The sequence below is a fragment of the Cylas formicarius genome, unplaced genomic scaffold, assembly GCF_029955315.1.
Source record: "Cylas formicarius isolate icCylForm1 unplaced genomic scaffold, icCylForm1.1 PGA_scaffold_10__41_contigs__length_53128322, whole genome shotgun sequence".
NCBI lineage: Eukaryota > Metazoa > Arthropoda > Insecta > Coleoptera > Brentidae > Cylas > Cylas formicarius.
Genome location: NW_026844214.1, coordinates 13258234 through 13274398, shown reverse-complemented (window position 1 = coordinate 13274398; position 16165 = coordinate 13258234). Strand labels below are relative to the sequence as shown.

The window sequence follows — 16165 nt, the reverse complement described above, 5'->3', positions numbered from 1 at the left end:
AAATTTTAAATAAAATAAGGCAAAATAATGAAAAGGGTTTTTAAACCTCATTATTGTCAAGAAGTTAGTTTTCAACACCCAATAAAACAATTTCTTTCACATGCTGTTTCTATAAATTGTCTCTCAATTTTACTCACTGTGGATCTTGTAATGGGTCTTTTTGAATATTTTGCGTTAAACAAATTACAAACTTCTTGTTGAGTTCTAGTTTTGTTTCCATATCCAATAATCACTTTCGTTACTGACAGAAATGTACTTGTGACAATTTAAGAACTTTACTGGTACTAACTAGCCGTTCATTTTAAAATTTAATTTCTGCATTTTTTTGCTAATAAAAAGTAAGAGATAAGTATGGGGTATGCTACATAAGTTATGCGTGAAATTTTTTCTATTTACTGCTAAAAATGCGCAATAAAAAATATGTGCGAGCATTTTTTATTTAAATATAATACCTGATTTTTAAATGAATTTGTTCTATATTTTATCCGTTCACTGTATAAATGAAAAATATACTTAAAAGATCGCTCTTTTTTGCCTTTTGAAGTGTTGCCCAAGATAAAATGTATTTCTCTTGTTTACACTCTGCAAACAACATATTTAAAAAACAATATGTATTTTTAAGGGAAACTTTTTGACCAAATTCAATTCAGTTTAACTAAGTCTATTAAGTTGCAACTTATTGCATTATGAAATAGGCAATATTAAATAAGCACCTTTAATATAATTTCCTGGTTAAATCGAGCATAACATTCTGGCAACGGCAACTATGTACACTGTGTTTCATTTTGGTCGCCACTGAGGGGTATGTCCCTTGTTAGTGAAGATAGAGCCTTGCGTTTTCGCAAATCTTTGGTATTTTTTTGTAAAACGAAAGATGACGTTACAAAATTTTCATGTCTTGCTTAGTTTTTAAAATACAGGGTGATTTTGGAAATTTGAAGTTTTGGGGCACCTATCCTTATAGGTTTTTACGTAGAATTCAGTGGCGTAGTCAGTTTTTTTCGTCTTTTTGAAAAAAAAAATAAGTTTTTTTTTTTAATGAAACACCTTATTGACCAACTCGATTCTGAGGTCCTCAAAAATGTATAAACAGTATGGGGTTATTTGTATAAATGACCTCACAAAAATGATTTTTTTAAATTTTCATTTGGGTATTTGCGATAGACCTTGGAAAAAGGATTTATTAAATATCGAAAATATTTAATTTATTTATTCCTGACAATACTTCGACAATAGCTTTTATAATTTGCATGTAGCCAACTTAGTTTAATATTAACATTTTATTTGTAACATTTCACATAGCTTTACGATCTATATGTTATTAAAAAAGATAATCCAAAATGCGAACCTAGATATTAAAATAATTATTTAAAAATAAATGTTATCATTTTTTGCAAATCTGAACATAATTATTTTAATTTATAAAGCTAAAAAATTGCTTAAAATGTCTTTCTTTAACGCAGAATAACCAGAGGTGGCGTTCTCCAACTTTCAAAAGCTGCGTCAGTGGCTGCTTGGACCTCTCCGAAATTATTGTGGCGACTTATTTTACTTTTTAAATATGACAAATGCAATATTAAATTTTGTTGTCATCTTTCGTTTCACAAAACAGTACCAAAGGTTTGCGAAAACGCGAGCCTCTCTCCTCGCTAATAGCGGACATATCCCTCAGTCGAGACGAAATTGACAAATGTCAATGATGATACCCAAAAAACGAACCGCGAGCATCCAAATAACCCATTCAGGAATTATGAAGAATCCTGAATTTTTGTCAGTGGGGTAAATGAAAAGCAATTAAAAAAGAATTGTTTATTTATAATTCTAAAAGTACACACTAGGATCTACAAATCTAATGTAGCTGTTTAGAGGAATTGTGTTTGTATTTACAATGACGTGATCGGAGATATTTTATATAAATTAAATAAATTTTATATGAAATATCCAGAACATTTCAAACATACAGAAGAAGAAGCCTGACGTGAAAAGGTAAATGCGAAAATGCTTATTCTCCATGTATGTAATGTAATGTAATGTATGTTTAATTCTTTTGTACCGGGTGGCTTTTGAGTGGAATTAGAAATTTCTGGAATACGAAAATTGATCTTAAATAATATTGGAGCGTGCAGTGCTGCCGCATCTAAAAAAAAACGAAGGCACATCTTATTTAATTTAAAAGTCACTCAATGTATGCCATAGTGTTTTTACACAAAAACATAAAGTGGATTTTGTTTAGATTCCCTTTAAATGCCCCTTACTATTTTCGAAATAACACTTGATTTATAAATAATTTGGACCTTATTTGCACAAATTTTAGTTCCGTTTTAAAATTTAATTAACACTAATCCGAACTTTTTCTGGAGCCTTGCGGAGGGAGCCGATCAAGGTGTCATTTTACATAAATAAAGTTTAGATTGGTTTAGTAGTTACAATTAGGAAGTGAATAATTTTATCAATGGTGCATAAATAATCCTAAGTTTGGTCAAGTTCCTCTTAGCTTTTTTAGTTTAAAAATGATTTTTTTTCTTTGTATTTTTTCTATAGTTCTCCCATCGTTTTTCTCAATTTTTAAAATATAAAATATATAAAATGTTCAGACTTTAGATTTTGGTATCATGAAGTTCTATGAATTTCGTCATTCACTCTTCAAATATGTACTTTTACTAATTTAAAAGTAATTGAAATAAATTTGATTAATTAGTTTCAATTTACTTAAAAACATTTCTGTTCGTACTTGCGTACGAAACTTTGTGTTCCAGTATATGCTCCGTCTACAATGATTTGATGCCAATTGTTGGAATTGCCTGGACAGTCCGGTTAATAATTAGTGGACCGAGGACAGTATGGTAAAATTTAAACAAAATCAACGTTGTTTCTTAGAATTTAGAACTTAAAAATGAAATGATACATAAACGGTGCCATTTAAACCAAGCAAAATGTCGCCATGTTTGAAAATATTTTAGAGTGATAAAGGAACTTTGCCCACGGTGTATAGCACAGATACTAGGTATACAGAGGGCCTTGCCTATGCCGATGAACAGGCACTTTTGAGGTCAATATCACAAAATGTTGAGAAGAGTAATTTATATAGGTATCTGACATGTGACATATAGGTATGTGACATCCAGCAATCAATTTGAACGCAATTCAACAGTTTTCAGTTTCTATATGCCAAAATACTAATAAAACCTTTGGTCTTCATTGCTATGAGTTTTATATTTATAGGGTTCTTAAAAACGTTATAATTATAAATACTATTGGGATTTCTTACTTGGTAAAACACTTATAATTCTTAAAGCACCGTTTTTGTGCAATTTTTATACCGATAACGTTTTTTAAAAATTCATTTTTCAAATTCCAAATCACCTTGCGTTTAAACCATATCAAACTGTGAGTTTTTAACAAGCGAATAATATCGAGAAAGGTGAAGCTAAAAGGAGGAGTTTTTTATTTAGTGTTTATAATCTCTGTAAGTAGGTTTCATAGGGGTATTGAAAATGTATTCGCCGCCATAATAAAACTTATTTAGAGTTTATAAGCCTCGTAGTTACAAATTGATAGGGTGTAAATTTTTTATATGGTCACTGTGATCTTGATAAGATTCTCTATTTAAGTGCTGGAGAGGTTTTATAAGAGAAATCAAAACGGTTCACGAACAATCGATAAGGTTTTATAAAATAGGTAATCGAAACTTTTAACCGTTACCATAGTAAAACAATAATTAGTTTTGTTTTACGATAATGTCATAGGTGCCCTAGATGTAGTAATTTTATTATTAACGGCCTTTATATAATCTGATAGCTATATGGGCAGATTACTTAAAATAACTATTATAAAACTAAGGTTATTTCTCCAGTGCTGTCCTTTAAAAAGCCGTCCACTTTGCGAGCCACCGGGTGCACAGTTTTACAAGAATCTAACTAATCCACTAATTGAAAAACAAAATTTATGTCAATCAATTGTGTATTCGTGCAAATTATACTTGTAGATATCTGAAGGATGACTCGTGAGCACTAGCTGAATCGACGCGTTTAAGAAACTTTGGCCGATGGCTGAATCGAATTGCACAATATCAACTATTTAGCTTCGTCAAACGCGGCTACCATCACTTGCCGATACAGCAAACTTTATTCCTAACATAGACTTTTTATTCGCACGTATTTATTATCCTATTTTTCACGTAGCTATTCGAGTTTTTCTTACATTACTTAAAACTACTCCTGTGGTTCATGTAACCGTTAAAATGACTTGCCGCTAATACTTTGTCTATTGCGATTTTTCTCATTTTGGTGCAAGTTACCAAAAGGGCGCCCGCCATCAAACACACCAGACCTCCGCCCAGCGCGAGCAGGGCCGAAAACCACCCTGTCTTAAGACATATGTTTCCCGGATGGGGCGGTATCGCCTTATCTGAAACGAATAATTAGTTAGGTTTGTGCCTATATGATTGTTCAAGTGAAGTTCAAAATAAAAATGAGTCAAATTAATTTGTGGAACTCGGGACTGGAAATAAATAAATTCCATAAAAATCTACCCTAATGTAATATACGAATGGTTACTTTCGAAAAATCGATTAAATCAAATGGACATTGCTATGAAATACGATAAGTTTCCAAAAATTTAAGCTGTCCAATTGAAATTCAGCATATGACTAGCGTTTTATCCTCTGAGGGGGGGGGTGGAAACTGGGGGGGGGGGGGGGTTGAGAAGTATTTTTTAAAATTTGAAAACCGCATTCGCTAAGGTCCACGAAAAAAAATCATTTCCTGACAATTTTTCCAAAAATGTACCGACTAAAACCATTATTTCAAGTATTTTTTCGATTATATACACGGTTTTTCAATTATGGACAAAAATCTTAAAGACCCTATTCCAGAGTAAATCATTAGTCGTAAACCAATCATAAATCATAAACAGTGTTATAGGCCACATCGAGAGCTAAAATGTTTGTATTTGCGGTTTTCATCTATCACATACGCTGTTCCAGATATTTGAAATAATCCAAATGAAAATCACCAGTATTTTTTCAAAAACCATTTACTGTATTGGAAAAATTCATATACCAGGAAAGTGAGAGATTCAGTCCTATAAACTCAATTTCGCATATTGTTTGAATTATAGGTATAGAGGGTCTGTCGTTTATGGGCAAAAAATCTAAAATATCCTAAAATTTCCTATTTTTGTGTTTAAATTATTGGCGATAATGACAAGTCATTTGATTTGAGCAGTATCGTAAACTGTCTTGAGAGAGAGATTCATCATACAGGGAGCGCGAGATGTTTGAAAAAATATAATTTGAAATCGAAATTACCGGTACAAATTTTAATATTTACCAAAGTTTTTCGTAACTTTGAAGTTCGACGAGATATGGAAGACACCTTATACAGTGCATGCAAAATTAAGCTACATCGATTTCGCGACTATTACGCGCGACGAACTTGCCACTCCCAGCGACGATTTTTCGAAAGCAATCTTGTTCATTTTATAAAATATATTGTTTATATTCGTAAGATGACAGATTTTGCGTTAAAATTAAGGACTTGTGGCACCTGTTATCAAATTTTAACCTTATGTCGCTATTGGGTTTTAACTTAATTCGGAAATAATGCTAGGGACCAAACATGTCTCTGAATTATATCCCACACATTATGATTTAAAAAAGGATTTCGGCCTCCTGCGCTAGATCATCATTATCGCCAAACTGCTTTCGCTTTCCAATATTTTGCATTCTCGAAAAATCGAAATGGAAATTATATATGCCTCTGCTACAAAAAATTACCTTCAAACCATCGACTCGAATATGCAAACACCGTAGAAAGCACTTCTTTGGTATGATCAAATTAGATATTCTCCAGAAAAAAACAAGTATGAGACTAGTCAAATAAAAATATTTAAAAGGTTAACACAATATTTGTTATTTTTGTTATTGTTGCTGACAACACCGCCTACGCTTTGAACTTTAGTAATGGGAGCTTTATTCCTTTATTTCTCATCAATATAAGGTAAAGAATTACATTAGACAACTATTCCGCGACGACCGAGACACCATAGAAATAACAACAGCAAACCAGCGAAACGACTGTCTGGAAATACTTCCTTCCGAACTCAAGTATGCTCTAAAAACAGTAATAATAAATAAGCCGCACGCCATGACAGGATGCCAATCGAACTCCTGAAAGCACTCGATGGAGAGAACATAATCAGGCTAACACAAATTTTTAATGATGTGTACAATTCCGGAAACATCCCAACAGAATGGCTAAAATCAACTTTTGTTCCATTACCTAAAAAGAATAACCCAATGTCAGGCCATGATTACAGACTTATCAGCCTCATGTGCCACCCCTTGAAGGTCTTGCTGAAGATTGTCCAGAACAGAATTTATAAGAAATGCGAAGAACAGCTGGACAACTCGCAATTTGGCTTTAGAGGAGGAATGGGGACAAGAGAAGCGTTGTTTGCATTGACAGTACTTCTCCAGAAGAGCCGAGAATACAACAAAAGTATATATATGTGTTTTATAGATTATCAAAAAGCGTTCGATAAGGTGCAACACATGAAATTAATAAATGAACTGAAGAACATCCAACTAGACCAAAATGATATAAACATAATTAAAAGCATAAATTGGCACCAGACAGCCACAGTCACGCGAGGCTTTAGACAGGGATGTGTACTCTCAACGGCACTCTTTAATTTATACTCTCAGGTAATCTTTCAAAAGGCTCTTTCGGACAGAGAAGAGGGAGTTAGGATTGGAGGAGAAATTATCAACAATATACGATTTGCGGACGATATGGTAGTCCTGGCTGAGTCTCTCGAAGATCTACAATTGCTGGTGGATAGAGTTTACAACGAAAGTCATGCAATGGGGCTCACAATTAACATAGAAAAAACTAAATTTATGGTTGTCTCAAAGAACCCGGCCAGGCAACATCAGTTATACATAGAAGAACGAGCTGTTGAACAAGTCGAAAAATACAAATATTTGGGAGCGTACATCACCTCTGGCCTAGATCAAGATCAAGAAATAAAGGTCAGAATCGAAATAGCAAGACGATCATTTCTTGGTTACAGGAAGATACTCTGTAATAAAAACTTGTGTCTCAGTTTGCGATTGAGGTTCGTCGAATGCTATATATGGTCACAATTATTATATGGGGTAGAAACCTGGACACTAAAAGCACAGATCATCAAAAAACTGGAAGCCTTCGAGATGTGGCTGTATAGAAGGATACTAAAAATTCCCTGGACGGCTAGAATCTCAAATGAAGAGGTCTTACGAAGAACTGGCCGCGGTAGAAAATTAATAACTTTAATAAAAAGACGCAAAACCGCATATATGGGGCACATCTTAAGAAATGATAAATACCGTCTACTACAAACTATTATGCAGGGAAGACTAGATGGAAGAAGGGGTATCGGAAGAAAAAATAAATCCTGGCTAAGAAATGTCAGGGACTGGACAGGCTTGAATGTGGGGGAATTGTTTCATGTTGCGAGGGATAGAGAAGCGTTTGGAGTAGTGATCGCCAACCTCCAATGAAAGGGAGAAGGCACTGGAAGAAGAAGATAAGGTAAAACACTGCTAAAATAGAGACCCTTAGACCCTACCATGTTGCCCTGATGGAACGCCCGATCTGTATGTTGCATTAAGTATATTTGCAATAGATACCTCTTTACAAATATATAATTAGGAATAAAACATTTAAAACGTAACGCTCGTTACCTTTCAATGTTACGTTGTTGTGTTCGTCGGATTCTTCTTCTTGAAGTACCCGTAGGGATTGAAACAGATTGACGTTTTCCGATAAGGAAACGTTGGGCGATAGTTTTTTCTCGATATCGGATTGGATTGATCTCTTCTTTACGTTTTTTACGTTCCTCCAGTGACACGGCTGGCTCTGGGGCGAAGAGATGTCACAGTTAAGTTTATAAATGCCGAGAACCGATAATCCAATAAATCGAGTGTGCGACTTATAAATAATGTAACTTACGGGGCACCGTCCGTGGCACATTCGCACGTCACACTCTATATACAGCGCCGGGGAGCCTGTGAATCTGAACGTTTTCATGTACGCGAAAACTTGAGTTTCAAAAACGCCCGACTCCGACCACGATCCTCTAAACCTTGATATTAGCTTGTCATCGACTGGACATCTAGAAAGACGGCAAGAGTAAATAATTTTTTAATACACTTGAGAAAAAAACAATTTTGAAATATTAAACTAGAAACAGACAAATAGTAAAAGAAAGGAGCTTGTTCATGTGAATGGAGTGAAATACCGTACAAAGTATTAGGCATATGCTTCCATCAACACGACCTCTATAATAAGGCCAAGGCCACGGTTGCGACAGCCGATAGGAATTTTATACATTGCCACAAATAATTTTACAAATTTTGAAAAGTTCAAAAAATAAAGAAATTACAGGACATTTTCCTTTTTTTTTCAACTCCTAAAACCCCAAAACCTTCAGAATCAAGGAAGAGTTTTATGTTTATGCTTTTCCACATTTAAAAGATTTCCAATCTCTTAATCGTTTTCCATCATCAACTTAATAGCAAAATGGATTTCTAGTTCGAATTTAAAAAATTCAAAAACTATAAACTGTAATTCACTTCACTTTGACACTGTAGCCCTGCTTAGAATATTATATTCCATAATAATAAATCTGAAAAAAATAATACACATTATACCTTGTATTGTGTGTAAAGTGTAACGTGGTAAAGTGACGCTTCCCGCAACATAGACGTAGTGATTTTCAAACTCGCCGTAGAGACAATAGTGATCAGGACCTAATAACAAGGAAAATATATTGCCGTGATCGAAGAGAATTTGTTCATACCTTGGATAAATTGTAAAAGAAGCTAGAAGAAGATGAAACCAATATAAATTTAAGCCGTGCCTCCCTCCACCGAGTTGTTTGTAAAATGGGATTTATCTACTGCGAAATAGACAAAAGGCAAGTGGCGATGGAATCACACAGATTATGCAATTGAAGATTTAATTACCTTCAAGAAATTAAAAGATATAGATTAGACAACAGATACATAATTTACTTTGATGAAACATGGTTCGGTACACGCGACACTGTATCGAAAGGGTGGATTGATTCCACTCAAACGAAGGCAGACGAAGGCACCTTTAAGAACTATAACACACGCTGGATCAGAAGACGGATTTATCCCACACTGCTTGCTGTTGTATGGAAAGAATATTAAGGATTCCAACTTGAATTATCATGAACATACCAGTAATAATTGGTTTCAAAACAATCATTTAAGGAATATTCCCAATAAAAAAACTGAAATCCAGGAATATTTGTTAGAAAATTATATTTATTTTGATTTCAGTTACAAAAAAGCGCAACTTTTGGAAAACTTTGCATGTTTAACCCCATTTGCGGAACCAACTAACAACTAAAGAGCAGAAAATATTACTCCTACTTTAATTCTCAGTGTTATAAATTTGATAAAAATGTAATTAATAACATACTACTTCCCTACTGTGAAATACCTAATTATTCACTGATCTAGCATGCGAGAAGCGCCACTTTACCACGTGAGTTTCTTGTTCCACCGATCTGAGCCACTTCGGACATTTCCGGAATATTATTGCACGGGTTTAGGAGCAATCGGATGTTTCCGGATATATTACCGCACGGTTTGAATTTTGACGTTTGTCAATTCTGATGTATTCGTATTGTTTTGCAAAAAGTGTAGAAAAAGTATCATATGCAACACGTTTGGTACATTTTTTAAGTACGCTCGTGCTAAATAAACTCGTGATTTAAATGCCGTGTACCGCACTTGTTGCATAACTATTACGGAAGGGGGTAGAATTTTTGTTTAAATGTCCTGTAAATTTCTTTATTTCCTGAGATTTTTATTTCCAGATTGTAAAATTGTTTGTGACAATATATAAAATTCCTTCGTTCTCATATTTTGATCTGAAATGAATCAAAAATAGCAATTTTTTTATCCCCACAAGCGGAGGTATTGCGGAAATTGGGTTCAAGTAAAAAAAAAGATAAGATTCGTTTTTTTCCAACCAAAAACACAAAGGTGAATTTTACTGAAACAGTTTTCCATACAAGGTGGGCTAGCAAGTTAAAAAGTTTCTAATCTTATTCAGTTTAAGGTATGTGGGCTTCATTTTCAGTAGCTACAGCTCGTTTAATCGAAAATAGTTGTTGCTTATGAATTTTTTTCAGTGCTATTAATATCACGTCTGCTGCGTATATAGTACCCTCTGTTTTACTTGGTCCTCCCAGTTACTTATCTAAGTCCGAATGTAGTTACAGATAAAGTCTTTCAATGAAAAGGCAAAAGGCAAAAATTAGAATTCAAGGGCATCAAAAGCATTAGCTGAAAATCTTCAGACTGAATCCGCATGTATAGAACGAAATATCTTTTACTAATTTTGAGGAAAACTTTAAAAAAATAAATAGTTTAAATATAGAGAATTACTCGTAGCAAAGAAATATATAGATTTATTTATGTTGAAAAAATTACGAAAATTATATGTTCTGAAAAAACAATCATAAAATTTCCAAAGTAACTGGTTGAAAAATTAATTACTGAAGTGGCTAGATTTTAACATTTAACATTCAATTAATAAAGTAAACTAATTCATTAAAAGTTATAAGCAAAATTTAATTACGATACTCTTGGAAACATATTTGTTCTGGAGTCAATTATTTTCAATATTGCCTCGTGCAAATAAGTTTATTAGAAGATTTGATCAGACCCTCGCCCAGAACCACTGGTTTAGACATTAGAAAGTGTCTCTACTCTTATCGGTCAACAGATTTTAAAATAAAACCTAAATCTTTTTACGAGACAACTCACCCATATTCATCGATAAGTTGAATTTTCTTAGTTGCGCCGTTATGTGCGTAACAATCGTTGACTACTATATCAAATCCATCTGAAAAGAAAAGATAATTATGATTCAGGTTATACTACTAATATATAAATGGCAAAATTAAAATTAATAATAGATTCTTATAGCGCTGTACGATTTTTTTGTTACTTGATCCATAAGGGGGCCAGTCAAGTTTTTTATACCGGTGGGTTATGTTGGGTTTTGTTGATGGTGGTGCATAACTTTATTCCTTGAGAACCGGGTATATCGGTGTAGGAGAAAGGTGTAAGATTTAAGAATTAAGTTTTGCTGATTGGGGGTGGGGATATCTGTCTGTGCTTAAAAAAGTTAATCTCAGTTTTTGTACAAAATGTCTGAAAAATAGGAATCAAATACAACGGAAGTTATAAGACAAATCAAATGATCTTATTTTTGTGGGACCAAGAAAACTGTTAAACAAACTATGTCAGATTTAGAACAGTTATTATTAGTTTGGGAGTGAAGTCTGGACTCGAAACTAACGTTTTCTAGTTTATAATGGTAAAGGTTACATTTCTATCTATTTAATGAAATCTCAGCAATTATCAATTTTTCACGAAACCTTTACCTTACTCTTATAAAGCCTCTATACATGGATAAATTTATAAAGATAACGATTACAGTAATTTTAGCGCATATACAAATTTTACTCATTATTTTGTTATGAATAAGTTTTTTAAAGACAAGGAATACATTTTATTGTTTGTTTCGTGTCCTCGGCGTATTTTGCTTTTACTCTAAGGTTAATAGCAATGGATTTTTATTTTAACATTATTATGAAAATGTTTTATTTAATATTAACTCAAAAATTTCTTACGACCACTTTATTTTATTTGGCGCGAAAAATTTATCGAACAATTTTATATTTTACCCTTCCTAAAACTGAAGCGCCCTCTGTAAAACATAATTTTAATAAAAACATGAAAGTTAAAGTTTTTTCTCATGAGATTTTTTTTCATAATTAAAATGCAGAAAAACTTGTTGTTCTCCAAAAAAACTTATAATTTTATATGAGCTTTATGGTAATTTTAAATACATCTTCTTTTTTTTAATCCGTCTTTAAGAGCCTTTACGTCTTTAACAGTAGTTTCAAGCACAGGGAGTCCAGGTTGTAGAATATTTATTAGGTGCTTTAAGATTTATAATGATTTTGCGGAGTAAGCTATAAAACCCCAAGAGTAAAAGTTTTTTAGTAAAGATCTTAAGAGCATTATAAAACTTTTAAAAAAAACCTGAAGTAACAATACTAAAAATTTTGTAAATAAAGTGACCGAAGCATTTCGGTTGCAATATCATAAAACTTAGAGCGTATTGGCCATTTATCAGATGTCTTACAAAAATGTTAATGCAATGGCTTTGTTGTAAAACTACAAAAACTGTTGTAAAAGCTAAGACTTCTTTCCGTTATCCGTTACCTTATAATAAAGATGCGGAAAATGTTAGTGGGGAAAACGTAACGGAAAAAGTCGTAACGTAAATATAAAAACTATTATTCGTCAGGCGGCGCCAATTAGATGAAACTCTTTGACATAAGTTAGCACACTCACCATATTTGCTACGCATATAAATGATAAGTGTTAGGGGGTCTCCAACTCTCACAGGTCCCGTGACTCTATTGCCGGACGTTCCATATCCATAACGTATTTCCATATAGCACTCGGGAGGAGTTAGTGTGAAGACCACAGGGTTACCAGTTGCTACCCTAAAAAAGGTAATTTTACAGCGCACAATATTCTGCTCATAAATAGCTGATCAGTTGATCTTAAAATCATTGCACATTTCGCTTCTATTGAATTGCTTTGCTTTTTAATTTGTATATTGTACGGGTTTGACTCTTACTGAGCAATCTCCTCCTATATCAAATAATTAATATATCAATAACTATTATAAATAATATTAATTATGTCATATTGTTGTTATTATTACAAACGAAAGGCTAGTAAAAAAAAAACATTATTATCATTTAAGTGTTGTTAAGGATACCATAACTTATTTTCTTACTCAAAACCGGTTAAATTACGTCAACAAGTGGGTTCTTAATAGAAAAAAATTCTTAATAAGTTTTAATGAATTCATCGAAATAGTATTATATTAAAAAGCTATGTGATATGTGATATAGGGTAGACTGGGTACGATTGTAATATATGACGGTTGTAACAACTGGAATGTTCGCTAAATTACAGGGTGTTATTTTACTGACATCATATATCCTAATTAATCAACCGAGGATCCCACCCCAATACAAATCCGATAAAAAAGGCAACCACACGCTGCCAGACTGACAATTACGATGCCGATCAAATAACCCATTGTTGCCATGTTGTTTTCTAGTAAATGGTATACGGTTATGGTACAAAACTAACTAAGAATATATATCTGCGTTGTAGTTTTAACTCGGGTTGTTTTGTTTACAAACTGCGCCTTAATTAGTAATAAGGATCAAAAGTCTGGTAATTATTGATTTGGACCATAAACAACTGGTTCCAAAATAATGTTTATAGCTGGAAGTCTGACAGTTCCCCGGTGCAATTTTATAATATATTCACCCCAAACATTGCTTAAAGACGTCCCTAGTTTCTCACTCTGCAATTATAATTATTTAGTGGAATACACTAAATTATAAATTATAAGAATAAGGAATAGTAAACACTTTTGTGTAAATTGACCCAAACTTGACCTATTTACATAGCTCTCGGTCATGATGATGATGATGAAAACGCAATCCAATGTAGAATCTTGAACTGGAAGTTTTTGTAGCTGCTGTGGTAAAGACAATTACGACCCAAGTTTAAACTGGATTGCTATGATAGCTATGATTGCGGAATTACTAAATAATGAAATAGTTTTTTTTTCATATTTTAATTTATTAAATGTGAGGTTGCACGATTTGGTAATCCGGCACTATAGTAATAACCTTATTGCCTGGCTTATCACTGCCAGTATTTTTATACCGCCGAAAGATGCATTTGCAGGACAAGCATTTTGTATCAAATCTGACTGAGTTTTCCATGTACCCCACATTCATGTGCTCAACCGTCATCCCTGTACACCTTCTTTAAGGGATGTCGCGTACCCTTCCGAATTTGTGTCCTCGGGTTGCTTTCGATGTGGGGATTGTGTCGTCGAATCTAATTTGCCTATGATCAGAGGATGAAGGTTCCTAGGACAGTCTGCAAAGAGTATTTTTGACCTTGAGATTCATTCATTAAGATATATAATGCCTCAATAACACCCTGTATATGAGAAATGCTGAGATGAATTGTAGGGGAAAACAGTTTGTAACTTTCGCTATGTCGGCTCGTCTCACAGTTCCAGGGGAAGGCATGGTGCATTCAACCATAAAAATAAGTATTTTTGACAGGTTTTTTGCATCATTTTTTGGTTATTATAGATTTGTTTAGTGTTAGTTGAACTTGAATAAAAACAGCATTAGGGCACTTTTAACGTAAAAACGGTGATTGTAATATGATTATTAAATGATTGTGAGATCTTACTAAAGAGTATCATATTCCTTTTTTTATGATAAAAAATCCATGGATATGTTTAGTCTATAAAAGACTTAGTATTTCAATGCAGGAAGGTGATTAATTTAATTAATAGCATATGTTTTTATTTTAAGTGACTCTATAGGATATTACAACCGCTCTGAAACATTTACACATCTGATTACAATATCAACTTGCATAAAAATATCTGTTTATATTAATAACGTGTAAAAATAATCGAATTATGAGCAAACAAATAAAATAGTTTTTTACAATCCGCACCCAGTGTTCGGGGGGACGAAGAACGGGAAAATGGACGGTATCCTTAGAAAGGGTCACTGATACTTACTCCACGTCTAAAAAAGGAAATGTCACAGTCTTCCAGAAATCGTATCCGTATTCGCAGGTCACTTTAAAATGTTCATCGTACTCTTCCTCGATTAAAGGATTGTATTGAACGGTGACGGTGTTCCACATAAAGTTTTTCTAAAATGCGAATAATATCATCGTATTTTCCAATTTACTGGATTTTTTTTGTGTCGGTTGTTCTTTCAGTTAAGCTTCAGTTAAGTTTCAGTTAAGCTCTGAAGAAGGCAACAGGATGATTGGCGAAACGTCAGCAAGTTCGATTCATCCGACGCAGGAGAAATCCAAAAGATTTGTAAATAGTATTGGAAATTTATTTGATAAAAAAAACGAATAATATCGTATTTTGATTTTCACACATTTCATAACGACTTACCGTTGGTGTTTTCCTGTTGTCCTCGTTGTGGGTATTTTTTCCGAGAGTCCCACACCTGTTCAACTGGATGTAAAACTCGTAGTAGTCTCGTCCAGTTCCATTGACGTACATACAGTCGGGATCGTAGGCGTAACCTTAAAACAGAATGGAACTTGTAGAATTGTGTTTACGAGTAACTAAGAAATTGTAATAAAGTATATCAAATGTGAGAAAAGTAAAAAATAAGCAGTTGCTCAGTTCACGTTGCACGGGTCTCTACATTGGCTGAAACCACATAGCTACTAGATAATATAGTCACCCTACTACGGTAAAAATTGATGCGCCTCGAACGGCTATATTTTTGTAGAGATGGGCGAGTCTTTAAACTTCATCCAATAATCTGCACTTTGCGCCAATTTCTAAACAGCGATCTCTACACACTTAACTTTGAACGAGATATAGGCGTGTTTTGAAACTGAAACCTGCGTGGTTGAAAAACTGTCAGCGACCATATTGATCCTATTGGTTGAAAACGAGATTTCAAATAACCGCGTACTCACATTTTTTTCTTCGTCAAAAATTAATAAAGTAATCACATTTCATCTGGGCAGCCGGCTGTGGCCGCAAATGGTGACGTTTTTCGTAAACAAATTTTTCTTAGACATAAATAAGCTTCATATTTCGTTAGTAGCCTTTTCAAATGAGTAATTGTAACAATGAAACTGGAAGGAAATATATCTGCTAACAAAAATATAATATTCATAGAAACTGTTATTTACAAAACTTATGTTAAAGAGTAATAAACGGTTTTAAATTGTTTCTAATTACGTACAACTAGATATTATGCTTGAAACGACCTCCTTTGAATTTCGTTTGGATCAAATTGCTGAAAAGCATGTCTGACGCGGCGTTCCATATTTTTTATTGTTCCAACTGGTGGATTATACACTCTTTCTTTAATAGCGCCCCAAAGGTAGGCATCAATCGGTGTAATATCTGGGGAACGCGATGTTCAATTCCATAGACCTAGACGCCTTATCCATCGGTTTTCCAAT

At 33.6% G+C, this 16165-nt stretch overlaps 1 protein-coding gene across 1 annotated transcript in view; it reads right to left on the bottom strand.

Annotated features, from left to right (window-relative positions):
- Positions 1 to 1794: 1794 nt before the first annotated feature.
- Positions 1795 to 16165, bottom strand: part of LOC132703739 (uncharacterized) — a 53479-nt gene continuing 39108 nt past the window's right edge. The window contains exons 6-12 of the mRNA XM_060673182.1: positions 15132 to 15265; positions 14739 to 14875; positions 12452 to 12606; positions 10850 to 10928; positions 7995 to 8157; positions 7727 to 7901; positions 1795 to 4407 (exon numbers count right to left, since the gene is read on the bottom strand). Of these exons, the coding sequence (XP_060529165.1) occupies positions 4202 to 4407; positions 7727 to 7901; positions 7995 to 8157; positions 10850 to 10928; positions 12452 to 12606; positions 14739 to 14875; positions 15132 to 15265 (1049 nt within the window). The 3' untranslated portion in view covers positions 1795 to 4201. The remainder of the gene's footprint in view (positions 4408 to 7726; positions 7902 to 7994; positions 8158 to 10849; positions 10929 to 12451; positions 12607 to 14738; positions 14876 to 15131; positions 15266 to 16165) is intronic.